The sequence below is a fragment of the Ranitomeya imitator genome, chromosome 1 (genome assembly GCF_032444005.1).
Source record: "Ranitomeya imitator isolate aRanImi1 chromosome 1, aRanImi1.pri, whole genome shotgun sequence".
Taxonomy (NCBI): Eukaryota; Metazoa; Chordata; class Amphibia; order Anura; family Dendrobatidae; genus Ranitomeya; species Ranitomeya imitator.
In genome coordinates, this window is record NC_091282.1 from 506186962 (window position 1) to 506202488 (window position 15527).

At 41.8% G+C, this 15527-nt stretch overlaps 1 protein-coding gene across 2 annotated transcripts in view; it reads left to right on the top strand.

Moving 5' to 3' along the window:
• LOC138676828 (prostaglandin reductase 1-like) overlaps positions 1 to 15527 on the top strand; it is a 142140-nt gene that overhangs the window by 103810 nt on the left and 22803 nt on the right. For both annotated transcript variants that reach the window (XM_069766484.1, XM_069766491.1), the window contains exon 5: positions 15253 to 15420. In XM_069766484.1, coding sequence (XP_069622585.1) covers positions 15253 to 15420 — 168 coding nt within the window. The remainder of the gene's footprint in view (positions 1 to 15252; positions 15421 to 15527) is intronic.

A 15527-nucleotide genomic window follows, 5' to 3' on the forward strand; every position in this document is an offset into this window, starting at 1 on the left:
AGTGGCATACATTTCACCACAGTGAAATAGTATAATAGGGAGCAACAGATCTTCCACTATGCAGGATCCAGAAGATGGACACCTAACCAGGAGTGTTCACATTTCAAAAATTATTGGCAAACAATACTAAAGTGGCATCAATTTCACCACAGTAGAAATAGTATGATAGGGACCGACAGGTCTTCCACTACATTCAGGCTCGGACTGGCCCATAGGGCAAAAGGTGGACCCTTGTGAAGATCTGGGCTCCCAACCTCACTGTATGGACAGTACTTGGCATAATTCACTTGGTACACTCTGCAGAAAAAGGCAACATTTCTTCATTCATTAACCAAACTACCCAGTTTATTTTTACATAGAGATAATGGTAAATTTGTGAACGAGGGTAGTGTAATATTTGCATGCAGGTGAATAGTGGGCCCCCCAAAGTCAATGTTACTGATGGGCCTTTGGAACCCCAGTCTGACACTGACTACATCCAATCCAGCAGATGGACACCCAACCAGGACTGTTCACATTTCCAAAAATTATTGGAAGACAATACCAGAGGCATCAATTTCACTACAGTAGAAATAGTATAAAAGGGACTGACAGGTCTTCCACTACACCCAATCCAGCAGATGGACACCCAACCAGGAGTTTTCACGTTTTAAAAAATGAGGGCCTGACACCACCGAAGTGGAATAAATGTCACAAGAATAGAAATTATATAATTGGGACCATCACATCTTCCAATACAGCTAACTCAGCAGCAGGGCCGGTTTTAGGCAAAGTGGGGCCCTAAGTAAAAGTTTAAATTGGGGCCCCAAATGCTAATATATTGCACATCACACAGAAGCATTTCTGTTGTATTTATATGCGCTGAGTTCAGGCCGATAAATGAGTATGATCGACAATATTGAAGTCGTTCAACACTTGTTTCCAAGCCTCTTTACACCAACGGAGAAAGAATGATGGGGATAGAACAATCACTATTAGATCAATCTTTCCCCATTCAGTATCATGTTATCAGCAGCACATCTACAGTTTGCACTGGCAATGTGCTGCTGAGAACAATGATTTCTGTTCCGGCATAAACAATATAATCATTCGATGAATATGCAACATTTTGCTTATTTAGTATAATACACCCCATAGGCCTCCATATATTATAATGTGCATCACAGTCCTCTATATTGTAAAATGCACACCACATAGTCCTCCATCTATATATATATATATAATTGTCTAAGGGTTTTTCCGTCTGTCTTTCTTTCTGTCTGTCTGTCTTTCTGTCTGTCTGTCCTGGAAATCCCGCCTCTCTGATTGGTCGAGGCCGACGGACACAGTGTCGACGTAAAAATCCTGCGTCTCTGATTGGTCGAGGCCGCCAGACCTCGACCAATCAGCGACGGGCACAGCGACGATGATGTCATAAAGGACGTAGACATCCCGTGTCTCTGATTGGTCGAGGCCGCCAGACCTTATATAGAATATAATGCAACCCACTTATATAGTATAATGTAGTCCCTTCATAGAATACAATGTAACCCTCCTCATATAGTATAATGCAGCCCCCATAGAATATAATGTAGACCCCTCATAGAGTATAATGAAGCCCCCATAGAATATAATCCAGCCATCCCATAGAATATAATGCAGCCCCCCAGAGAATACAATGTAGCCCCCTCTTATAGTATAACTAGATTGTGGCCCAATTCTAACGCATTGGGTATCCTAGAATATGCATGTCCCCGTAGTATATGGACAATGATGATTCCAGAATTCACGGCAGATTGTGCCCGTCGCTGATTGGTCGAGGCAACCTTTGACATCGTTGCCATGGCAACCATTATGACATCTACGTCAATACTGTGCCCGTCGCTGAATCAGAAACCTGGGATTTCTACGTCCTTTATGACATCATCGTCGCTGTGCCCGTTGCTGATTGGTCGAGGTCTGGCGGCCTCGACCAATCAGAGACGCAGGATTTTTACGTCGACACTGTGCCTGTCGCTGATTGGTCGAGGCCTGGCGGCCTCGACCAATCAGAGAGGCGGTATTTCCAGGACAGACAGACAGACAGACAGAAAGACAGACAAACAGAAAGACAGACAGACGGAAAAACCCTTAGACAATTATATATATAGATGTAGCCCCCTCACAGAGTATGATGAGATCCTCCCTTATAGAATATAATACAGCCCCCAAAGAAAATATTGCAGCCCCCATAGAATCCCCATAGAATATAATACAGCCCACCTCCCCATAGAATATAATGCAGCACCATCAAAGTGTATGATGCAATCCTCCCTCCTAAAATATAACACTGGGGAACAATTTGAAAAAAAAATTCTGTTGAGTTAGGTTTTTGAGCTGATTTATACTAAAATTGGCATGCTGATTCCAAAAATGTAGTCAGTTTTTTTCTAGCACGTCAAGTTTTTCCTACACAACTTACCTGCCAGAGAAGCACAATTGCAATCGATTACAATTCGACTCATATAGAGCTACGTGGCAACTTGTAAGAGTAGTCACAACTGAGACAGTGTGGTGAGAGGTGTGTGCAGCTCCCTATACATCATAATTATCAATATCTTTACACAAAAAATTTATCATAGTAGGAATAAATAGGATTTGTGATAGCTTTTCTCTTTACATTGGGCGCTTAGTTGTAATTTATATATCTTTTATGATTTTTTTCTTTGTTAGTTTTCAAAGCTTGTAACTTTCCATCTCAGTGTTTTATTTACATATGGACATATTTCCTTTGTTTCAGATCATGTCTGCTCCTTCTTCCTCTCGTCGCAAATGCCTATTTGTACTATTTTAAAAAAAACAACACTTTTTAGGTACAGTAGTTTACATATTTTTGAGAAGACAAAAATCCTATAGTTCAAAAACTTGACGTGATAGAGAAAAACTGAGATCATTTCTGGATTCAGCATCCAAAAATTAGTTAAGAACAGTTGTCTGACCTAACTCCTAAAAAATTGTGTTCCCCAGTGTACAGCCTCCCCATAGATTATAATGTAGCCACCCATAGAATATAATGCAGCCCCATCAAAGTTTATGATGCAATCCCCCCTCATAGAATATGATACAGCCCCTCCATAGAATATAATGCAGCCCCCATAGAATATAATATAGCAAAAGAATGGCCCCGCAGTCCAATACTCACTCACTTACAGGTCCTTCTAAAAAAATTAGCATATAGTGTTAAATTTCATTATTTACCATAATGTAATGATTACAATTAAACTTTCATATATTATAGATTCATTATCCACCAACTGAAATTTGTCAGGTCTTTTATTGTTTTAATACTGATGATTTTGGCATACAACTCCTGATAACCCAAAAAACCTGTCTCAATAAATTAGCATATTTCACTCATCCAATCAAATAAAAGTGTTTTTAAATAACAAACAAAAAAACCATCAAATAATAATGTTCAGTTATGCACTCAATACTTGGTCGGGAATCCTTTGGCAGAAATGACTGCTTCAATGCGGCGTGGCATGGAGGCAATCAGCCTGTGACACTGCTGAGATGTTATGGAGGCCCAGGATGCTTCAATAGCGGCCTTAAGCTCAACCAGAGTGTTGGGTCTTGCGTCTCTCAACTTTCTCTTCACAATATCCCACAGATTCTCTATGGGGTTCAGGTCAGGAGAGTTGGCAGGCCAATTGAGCACAGTAACACCATGGTCAGTAAACCATTTACCAGTGGTTTTGGCACTGTGAGCAGGTGCCAGGTTGTGCTGAAAAATGAAATCTTCATCTCCATAAAGCATTTCAGCCGATGGAAGCATGAAGTGCTCCAAAATCTCCTGATAGCTAGCTGCATTGACCCTGCCCTTGATGAAACACAGTGGACCAACACCAGCAGCTGACATGGCACCCCACACCATCACTGACTGTGGGTACTTGACACTGGACTTCAGGCATTTTGGCATTTCCTTCTCCCCAGTCTTCCTCCAGACTCTGGCACCTTGATTTCCGAATGACATGCAAAATTTGCTTTCATCAGAAAAAAGTACTTGGGACCACTTAGCAACAGTCCAGTGCTGCTTCTCTGTAGCCCAGGTCAGGCGCCTCTGCCGCTGTTTATGGTTCAAAAGTGGCTTTACCTGGGGAATGCGGCACCTGTAGCCCATTTCCTGCACACGCCTGTGCACGGTGGCTCTGGATGTTTCCACACCAGACTCAGTCCACTGCTTCCTCAGGTTCCCCAAGGTCTGGAATCGGTCCTTCTCCACAATCTTCCTCAGGGTCCGGTCTCCTCTTCTCGTTGTACAGCGTTTTCTGCCACATTGTTTCCTTCCAACAGACTTACCATTGAGGTGCCTTGATACAGCACTCTGGGAACAGCCTATTTGTTGAGAAATTTCTTTCTGGGTCTTACCCTCTTGCTTGAGGGTGTCAATGATGGCCTTCTTGACATCTGTCAGGTCGCTAGTCTTACCCATGATGGGGGTTTTGAGTAATGAACCCGGCAGGGAGTTTATAAAAGCCTCAGGTATCTTTTGCATGTAACATAGTAACATAGTAACATAGTTAGTAAGGCCGAAAAAAGACATTTGTCCATCCAGTTCAGCCTATATTCCATCATAATAAATCCCCAGATCTACGTCCTTCTACAGAACCTAATAATTGTATGATACAATATTGTTCTGCTCCAGGAAGACATCCAGGCCTCTCTTGAACCCCTCGACTGAGTTCGCCATCACCACCTCCTCAGGCAAGCAATTCCAGATTCTCACTGCCCTAACAGTAAAGAATCCTCTTCTATGTTGGTGGAAAAACCTTCTCTCCTCCAGACGCAAAGAATGCCCCCTTGTGCCCGTCACCTTCCTTGGTATAAACAGATCCTCAGCGAGATATTTGTATTGTCCCCTTATATACTTATACATGGTTATTAGATCGCCCCTCAGTCGTCTTTTTTCTAGACTAAATAATCCTAATTTCGCTAATCTATCTGGGTATTGTAGTTCTCCCATCCCCTTTATTAATTTTGATGCCCTCCTTTGTACTCTCTCTAGTTCCATTATATCCTTCCTGAGCACCGGTGCCCAAAACTGGACACAGTACTCCATGTGCGGTCTAACTAGGGATTTGTACAGAGGCAGTATAATGCTCTCATCATGTGTATCCAGACCTCTTTTAATGCACCCCATGATCCTGTTTGCCTTGGCAGCTGCTGCCTGGCACTGGCTGCTCCAGGTAAGTTTATCATTAACTAGGATCCCCAAGTCCTTCTCCCTGTCAGATTTACCCAGTGGTTTCCCGTTCAGTGTGTAATGGTGATATTGATTCCCTCTTCCCATGTGTATAACCTTACATTTATCATTGTTAAACCTCATCTGCCACCTTTCAGCCCAAGTTTCCAACTTATCCAGATCCATCTGTAGCAGAATACTATCTTCTCTTGTATTAACTGCTTTACATAGTTTTGTATCATCTGCAAATATCGATATTTTACTGTGTAAACCTTCTACCAGATCATTAATGAATATGTTGAAGAGAACAGGTCCCAATACTGACCCCTGCGGTACCCCACTGGTCACAGCGACCCAGTTAGAGACTATACCATTTATAACCACCCTCTGCTTTCTATCACTAAGCCAGTTACTAACCCATTTACACACATTTTCCCCCAGACCAAGCATTCTCATTTTGTGTACCAACCTCTTGTGCGGCACGGTATCAAACGCTTTGGAAAAATCGAGATATACCACGTCCAATGACTCACCGTGGTCCAGTCTATAGCTTACCTCTTCATAAAAACTGATTAGATTGGTTTGACAGGAGCGATTTCTCATAAACCCATGCTGATATGGAGTTAAACAGTTATTCTCATTGAGATAATCCAGAATAACATCCCTCAGAAACCCTTCAAATATTTTACCAACAATAGAGGTTAGACTTACTGGCCTATAATTTCCAGGTTCACTTTTAGAGCCCTTTTTGAATATTGGCACCACATTTGCTATGCGCCAGTCCTGCGGAACAGACCCTGTCGCTATAGAGTCACTAAAAATAAGAAATAATGGTTTATCTATTACATTACTTAGTTCTCTTAGTACTCGTGGGTGTATGCCATCCGGACCCGGAGATTTATCTATTTTAATCTTATTTAGCCGGTTTCGCACCTCTTCTTGGGTTAGATTGGTGACCCTTAATATAGGGTTTTCATTGTTTCTTGGGATTTCACCTAGCATTTCATTTTCCACCGTGAATACCGTGGAGAAGAAGGTGTTTAATATGTTAGCTTTTTCCTCGTCATCTACAACCATTCTTTCCTCACTATTTTTTAAGGGGCCTACATTTTCAGTTTTTATTCTTTTATTATTGATATAGTTGAAGAACAGTTTGGGATTAGTTTTACTCTCCTTAGCAATGTGCTTCTCTGTTTCCTTTTTGGCAGCTTTAATTAGTATTTTAGATAAAGTATTTTTCTCCCTATAGTTTTTTAGAGCTTCAATGGTGCTATCCTGCTTTAGTAGTGCAAATGCTTTCTTTTTACTGTTAATTGCCTGTCTTACTTCTTTGTTTAGCCACATTGGGTTTTTCCTATTTCTAGTCCTTTTATTCCCACAAGGTATAAACCGCTTACACTGCCTATTTAGGATGTTCTTAAACATTTCCCATTTATTATCTGTATTCTCATTTCTGAGGATATTGTCCCAGTCTACCAGATTAAGGGCATCTCTAAGCTGTTCAAACTTTGCCTTCCTAAAGTTCAATGTTTTTGTGACACCCTGACAAGTCCCCCTAGTGAAAGACAGGTGAAACTGCACAATATTGTGGTCGCTATTTCCTAAATGCCCAACCACCTGCAGATTTGTTATTCTGTCAGGTCTATTAGATAGTATTAGGTCTAAAAGTGCTGCTCCTCTGGTTGGATTCTGCACCATTTGTGAAAGATAATTTTTCTTGGTTATTAGCAGAAACCTGTTGCCTTTATAATAATAATAATTTTATTTATATAGCGCCAACATATTCCGCAGCGCTTTACAAATTATAGAGGGGACTTGTACAGACAATAAACATTACATCATAACAGAAATACAGTTCAAAACAGATACCAGGAGGAGTGAGGGCCCTGCTCGCAAGCTTACAAACTATGGGGAAAAGGGGAGACACGAGAGGTGGATGGTAACAATTGCTTTAGTTATTCGGACCAGCTATAGTGTAAGGCTCAGGTGTTCATGTAAAGCTGCATGAACCAGTTACCTGCCTAAGTATGTAGCAGTACAGACACAGAGGGCTAATACTGCATAAAGTGTATGAGAACATGATGCGAGGAACCTTTTTTTTTTTTTTTTTTTATTATAAATAGGCCACACAGGGATCGTTAGGTTAATGCATTGAGGCGGTAGGCCAGTCTGAACAAATGAGTTTTTAGGGCACGCTTAAAACTGTGGGGATTGGGGATTAATCGTATTAACCTAGGTAGTGCATTCCAAAGAATCGGCGCAGCACGTGTAAAGTCTTGGAGACGGGAGTGGGAGGTTCTGATTATTGAGGATGCTAACCTGAGGTCATTAGCGGAGCGGAGGGCACGGGTAGGGTGGTAGACTGATACCAGGGAGGAGATGTAGGGTGGTGCTGAGCCATGGAGTGCTTTGTGGATGAGGGTAGTAGTTTTGTACTGGATTCTGGAGTGGATGGGTAGCCAGTGTAATGACTGGCACAGGGTAGAGGCATTGGTGTAACGGTTGGTGAGGAATATGATCCTGGCTGCAGCATTCAGGACAGATTGGAGCGGGGAGAGTTTTGCAAGAGGGAGACCGATTAGTAGAGTTACAATAGTCCAGACGAGAATGAATAAGTGAAACAGTCAGAGTTTTTGCAGAGTCGAAATTAAGAAAAGGGCGAATTCTAGAAATGTTTTTGAGATGCAGGTAAGAAGAGCGAGCCAGTGATCGGATGTAGGGGGTGAATGAAAGGTCAGAATCAAGGATGACCCCAAGGCAGCGGGCATGTTGCTTTGGAGTAATGGTGGAACCGCACACGGAGATGGCAATGTCAGGCAAAGGTAGGTTAGTAGAGGGAGAGAACACGAGGAGTTCAGTTTTTGACAGGTTTAGTTTCAGATAGAGGGAGGACATGATGTTAGAGACAGCGGTAAGACAATCACTGGTGTTTTCTAAAAAGGTCGGTGTGATATCGGGAGCAGAAGTGTATAATTGGGTGTCGTCAGCATAGAGATGGTACTGGAAACCAAATCTACTGATTGTTTGTCCAATAGGGGCAGTATACAACGAGAAGAGTAGGGGGCCTAGGACTGATCCTTGAGGAACCCCAACAGTAAGGGGAAGGTGAGAGGAGGAGGAACCAGCAAAACATACAGTGAAGGATCGGTCAGAGAGATAGGAGGAGAACCAGGAGAGAACGGTGTCCTTGAGGCCGATGGAGCGGAGCATAGTGAGGAGGAGCTGATGATCCACAGTGTCAAATGCTGCAGAGAGATCCAAGAGAATTAGCATGGAGTAGTGACCATTAGATTTAGCTGTTAGTAGGTCATTAGAGACTTTAATGAGGGCAGTTTCAGTAGAGTGTAAAGAGCGGAAGCCAGATTGAAGAGGGTCGAGAAGAGAGTTATCTGAGAGATAGCGGGTAAGACGGGAGTGGACCAGGCGTTCGAGGAGTTTAGAGATGAAGGGAAGATTAGAGACAGGTCTATAATTAGCGGCACAGTTTTGATCGAGGGATGGTTTTTTAAGTAATGGATGTATGATGGCATGCTTAAATGAGGAGGGAAAAATACCGGAAGTGAGGGAAAGGTTGAATATTTTTGTTAGGTGAGAGGTGATAGCCGGGGAAAGGGACTGGAGGAGATGTGACGGAATGGGGTCACTGGTGCAAGTGGTCGGGCGCGAAGATGCAAGGAGCCTGCTTACTTCTTCTTCTGTAACTGCTTCAAAGTCAGAGAGTGAACTAGATGCAGTGGGGGAGGGAGGACAGTGCATGGTATGAAGAGATTGGGAGATGATTTCCTGTCGAATGTGGTCAATTTTTTCTTTGAAGTAATTGGCCAGATCGTCAGCACGGAGATCCGTGGTTGGGGCCTGCTCTCTTGGGTTGAGTAGGGACTGGAACGTGTCAAAGAGACGTTTAGGGTTATTGGACAGGGAGGTGATGAGGGTGTTGAAGTAAGTTTGTTTGGAGAGGTGAAGGGCAGAATTGTATGTCTTTAGCATGAACTTATAATGGATGAAATCTTCGGGTAGATTAGATTTTCTCCACAGACGTTCTGCGCACCTGGAGCACCGCTGCAGGAAACGTGTTTGCAGCGTGTGCCACGGTTGTTGCCGTCTGTGCCGAGTTGTTTTATGTATAGGAGGAGCAGCTTCATCCAGAGCACTTTGCAGGGTTTCATTGTAATGCTTCAATGCAGAATCAGGACATGAGATGGAGGAAATAGGGGCCAATGAGAACTGCAAGTTCATCATAAGTTTCTGGGTGTTAATGGCCTGTATGTTTCTATAGGTGTGGAAAGTGGGGGTGACCTGAGCGGGATGGCAGTTCTTATGGGTTTCACAGGTTTCTGTTTCCCAGTTAATATCCGGGTAGTTAAAGTCCCCCATAACCAGGACCTCATTATGGGTTGCAGCTTCATCTATCTGCTTTAGAAGTAAACTTTCCATGCTTTCTGTTATATTTGGAGGTTTGTAACAGACCCCAATGAGAATTTTGTTACCATTTTTCCCTCCATGAATTTCAACCCATATGGACTCGACATCCTCATTCCCTTCGCTAATATCCTCCCTTAAAGTGGACTTTAGACAAGACTTTACATAGAGACAAACCCCTCCTCCTCTCCGATTTTTACGATCCTTTCTAAACAGACTGTAACCCTGTAAGTTAACTGCCAAGTCATAGCTTTCATCTAACCATGTCTCCGTTATTCCCACTATGTCAAAGTTACCTGTAGATATTTCTGCTTCTAGTTCTTCCATCTTGTTTGTCAGGCTTCTGGCGTTTGCGAGCATGCAGTTTAGAGGATTTTGTTTTGTTCCAATCTCCTCACTGTGGATTGTTTTAGAAATGTTCTTACCTCCCTTCTGAGTATGTTTTCCTGGGTCGTCTTTGTTCGAGTCTAATGTTTTTCTTCCCGTCCCCTCTTCTTCTAGTTTAACGCCCTCCTGATGAGTGTAGCGAGTCTTCTGGCGAATGTGTGTTTAGAGTTAATTAGTTGATTCAGACGATTAGGGTAATAGGTCGTTTAGAGAACCTTTTCTTGATATGCTAATTTATTGAGACAGGTTTTTTGGGTTATCAGGAGTTGTATGCCAAAATCATCAGTATTAAAACAATAAAAGACCTGACAAATTTCAGTTGGTGGATAATGAATCTATAATATATGAAAGTTTAATTGTAATCATTACATTATGGTAAATAATGAACTTTAACACTATATGCTAATTTTTTGAGAAGGACCTGTATATATTTAAAAAGAAGAAAAAACAACACACAATCCTCACATCTCCTTATGCCCCACACTGCTCCAGGCTCGGCTCGGGTCTCAGCGGCGGCATACAGTGGGTGCGTGATGAAGTGACGTCATCCGCATAGGCAGAGGGGAATGATGGGAGAGGGAGCATCATTTGACGCTCTCTTGGATGTAGACCAATCATGACTTTTCACATTTCCACCAATTTGTGTTAACATCAGCAGCAGCAACCACAACAGGTACAGAAGGCAGAATAAAGATATCACAGAGTGCAGTTATGTGACATTAACCCCTTCATGATCCGGGATATTTTCATTTTTTTGTTTTTGTTTTTCGCTCCCATCCTTCCCAGAGCCATAATGTTTTTATCTTTCCATCAATATGGCCATGTGAGGATTTATTTTTTGCGGGAGGAGTTGTACTTTTGAATGACATCATTGATATTAGCATGTCATGTACAGTACTATAAAAAGGAAAAAAGTTGTTTTTGTTTGGCTTTTTTGCTAGGTTCACTAAATGCAAAAAAAATGACCTGCTATTTTGATTATCCAGGTTATTATGAGCTCATAGACACCAAACATGTCTAAGCTATTTTTTATCTAAGTGTTAGGATTCCCTTCCGAGCCCCGATGGGTTCCAAAACAGTGCCCCCCCCAACATATATGGGGTATCAGCATACTTAGGACACACTGGTCAACAGATTTTGGGGAAAAAAAGGGAAGAAGCCAGCACTGCTTGTGGTCAGAACACAATAACTGAAGTGCAATTGCACATAAATTCTAACTGTATTTCAAATATGAGACATTTAGCAAACATTTGATCAATTCTTTGAGCTACCCCGCCACTTCACGGCATTCTCATTATGGGGCAGTCCTAATCTACGTATTTTATTTACGTTGTGCCATTATGGCCTCCTGAATGTATAAAGAGTATAAAAAAAAAAAAGGACCACATTAAATGCGAACTGTACCTGGAGCATTTTCTGAATCACTCCCTTGGTGCCAGGAAAGGCAAGCGCAGGTGAAGGCCGATCAGGTCCAGTGCGGACATTTCAGATCTGGCTTCCACACTGCCAAACCCGCACCAAAGATGAAGGGTGAGACAGGCTGAGACACAGGTGCACAATTAACTAGAGCCTGAGGCAGGGCAGGGCTGCTATGTGTGTGCACAGCAGCCTATCAATCACAGTGAACACAAAGAATGGCGCACATAACCCAGCGTGCGCGGCAACAGTGGTGGTCAGCCACATACCAATGCAAAGCAAAAAAAAGGGAAGAAGCCAGCAGTGCTTATGGTCAGAACGCAATAACTGAAGAGCAATTGCACATAAATTCTAACTGTATTTCAAATATGAGACATTTAGCAAACAATTGATCAATTCTTTGAGCTACCCCGCCACTTCACGGCATTCTCATAATGAGGCAGTCCTAATCTACGTTTTTTAGTTACGTTGTGCCATTATGGCCTCCTGAATGTATAAAGAGTATAAAAAAAAAAAGGACCACATTAAATGCGAACTGTACCTGGAGCATTTTCAGAATCACTCCCTTGGTGCCAGGAAAGGCAAGCGCAGGTAAAGGCCGATCAGGTCCAGTGCGGACATTTCAGATCTGGCTTCCACACTGCCAAACCCGCACCAAAGATGAAGAGTGAGACAGGCTGAGATTGTGATTGATCTAGGCTGCTGTACACACATACAGCAGCCCTGCCCTGCCCCGGGCTCTGTTTTAATTAGTGCATCTGTGCCTGGGCCTGTCTCTCTCTTCATCCATGGTGCTGGTCTGGCATTGTGGAGGTCAGATCTGAAATGTCCATGTTTGGACCTGGTCGACCGTTATTGTCGCTTACCCTTTCTGGCGCCATGGGAGTGATTCGGAAAAGCTACAGGTACGGTTTGCATTCAATATGGTCCCGCTTTTAACACATTTAGGAGGCCTTAAAAAAAAAAAACGTACAGTGGGACTAACGTGGTCTTTCTCCTAACATATTAAGGAGGCCGTAATGGCACAGCGAATATAAAAATCGTAGAGCAGGACTGCCCCAAGAGAATGTCGTGACGTGGCGGGGTGGCTCAAAGAATTGATCAATTGTTTGCTAAATGTCTCATTTTGATATACAGTCAGAAATTAATATGTGCATTTGCACTTTTTGTATTGCGTTCTGACCACAAGCAGCGCTGGCTTCTCCCCTTTTGTTTTGTAACAGATTTTGGGGTCCAATGTCTCCTGATACCCTTGAGAAAATAAAAAAATTGCAGGCTAAAAAATCATTTTTGAGGGGAAAAAAAAGGATTTTTTATTTTCACGCTCTACGTTATAAGCTTCCTTGAAGCACCTGGGGGTTTAAAGTGCTCACCACACATCTATATAAGTTCCGTTAGGGGTCTAGTTTCCAAAATGGTGTCACTTGTGGGGGGTTTCCACTGTTTAGGCACATCAGGGGCTCTCCAAACGCAACATGGCGTCCGATCTCAATTCCAGCCAATTCTACATTGAAAAAGTAAAACGGCACTCATTCTCTTCCAAGCTCTGCGGTGCGCCCAAACAGTGGTTTACCCCCCATATGGGGTATTGACTTACTCAGGAGAAATTGCACAACAACTTTTGGGGTCTAATTTCTCTTGTTACCCTTGTGAAAATAAAAATTTGGGGGCAAAAAGATCATTTTTGTAGAAAAAATGTGATTTTTTTTTTTTTTTTTCACGGCTCTACGTTATAAACTTCTATGAAGCACCTGGGGGTTTAACGTGCTCACCACACATCTAGATAAGTTCCTAAAGGGGTCTAGTTTCCAAAATGGGGTCACTTGTCGGGGGTTTCCACTGTTTAGGCACATCAGGGGCTCTCCAAACGCGGCATGGCGTTCGATCTCAATTCCAGCCAATTCTAAATTGAAAAAGTAAAACGGCACTCCTTCTCTTCCAAGCTCTGCGGTGCGCCCAAACAGTGGTTTACCCCCACATATGGGGTATTTACGTACTCAGGAGAAATTGCACAACAACTTTTGTGGTCTAATTTCTCCTGTTACCCTTTTGAAAATAAGAATTTGTGGGCAAAATATTATTTTTGTGTAAACAAATGCGATTTTTTATTTTCACGGCTCTACGTTATAAACTTCTGTGAAGCACTTGGGGGTTCAAAGTGCTCACCACACATCTAGATAAGTTCCTTAAGGGGTCTAGTTTCCAAAATGGTGTCACTTGTGGGGGGTTTCCACTGTTTAGGCACATCAGGGGCTCTCTAAACGTGACATGGCGTCCGATCTCAATTCCAGCCAATTCTGCATTGAAAAAGTCAAATGGCGCTCCTTCTCTTCCAAGCTCTGCGGTGCGCCCAAACAGTGGTTTACCCCCACATATGGGGTATAGACGTATTCAGGAGAAATTGCACAACAAAATTTATGGTTAAATTTCTGTTTTTACACTTTTGAAAATTAAAAAAGATGGTTCTGAAGTAAAATGTTTGCAAAAAAAAAGTTAAATGTTTATTTTTTCCTTCCACATTGTTTCAGTTACTGTGAAGCACGTAAAGGGTTAATAAACTTCTTAAATGTGGTTTTGAGCACCTTGAGGGGTGCAGTTGTAAGAATGGTGTCACCTTTTGGTATTTTCTATCATATAGACCCCTCAAAATGACTTCAAATGTGATGTGGTCCCTAAAAACAATGGTGTTGTAAAAATGAGATATTGCTGGTCAACTTTTAACCCTTATAACTCCCTAACAAAAAAAAATGTTTTCAAAATTGTGCTGATGTAAAGTAGACATGTGGGAAATGTTATTCTTTAACTATTTTTTGTGACATATCTCTCTGATTTAAGGGCATAAAAATACAAATTTTGAAAATTGCTAAATTTTAAAAATTTTCGCCATATTTCCATTTTTTTCATAAATAATCGCAAGCAATATCGAAGAAATGTTACCACTAACATGAAGTACAATATGTCATGAAAAAACAATCTCAGAATCAGCGGGATCCGTTAAAGCGTTCCAGAGTTATAACCTCATAAAGTGGCAGTGGTCAGAATTGTAAAAATTGGCTCGGTCATTAAGTACCAAATTGGCTCTGTCACTAAGGGGTTAAACGGGTTGTAAAAATTTGTGATGAGTTGCAATCATTCTTTGTGCTTTGACAAAGAACAGTTGCATCCATTCAAAACGCATCACTTTTTGCATTTCTGCTTTGTATCAGAATGATATTTTTTAACCTATGATGGAATAAAGCTTAAAGAAATTTTACCAGGAGCTGGAAATATTTTTTTTTTCTATTTTTTCTCATTGTCACACAAATATTCGGATCGTGATTTCCCTGCACACTGGACTATGACAATTGGTGAGCTGGCATTATTTTTTCTACTTATTCTATGTGATTCCAGACTTCTGGATTCTCACAGTGTGCACTGCACTCTGTCAGAATTCTCTGGTGCCAGTGCTTTGCATACATGTGGTCACGTGACGTGCCGACTAGACATGCCTGGCCTCACTCAATGAAAATGAATTGAGGGAGTTTGGACAAGTCTAGTCGGAATGTGGCCAGAAGTATAGAAATCGTACACTTGTGCCAGGGAGAATCCTAAAAGTGTGCAGTGTATGTGCTGTGAGAATTTAGAAGCCTGCTGTCACCTAGCTTTTCATCTCAAACCTGGATGCACCCTTTAATTATTGGTCTACTATTCTTTCTAGAACAAACACTTTTTAAGTCCTGGCTAACCCTTTTAAATACTGGTTGAACATAAAAACATGATTATAGATCCATTAATTTCAATAAATGTGATAGACAAGAAATACATTAATAATTATAATTTTGTTTCCATAGAGTTTTGGAAAGTAATAATACCACTTTCCCGGCCGGCAGCTATGTTCTTTCAAACGCTGGTTGGACAACTCATTCAATCTCTCAAGGCAAAGATCTGACTCCATTATTAGCAAATTGGCCTGACCACATTCCCAAGTCTCTGGCTCTTGGAACAATTGGAATGCCAGGGTGAGTATCCATTATAGGGTCTCTGTCAGCACAGAATGACCGTTCAAACCAAGTACTACAGGAGCTTAGTGAATTAAGGTGTTGCCATACATTTATATACACCTTCC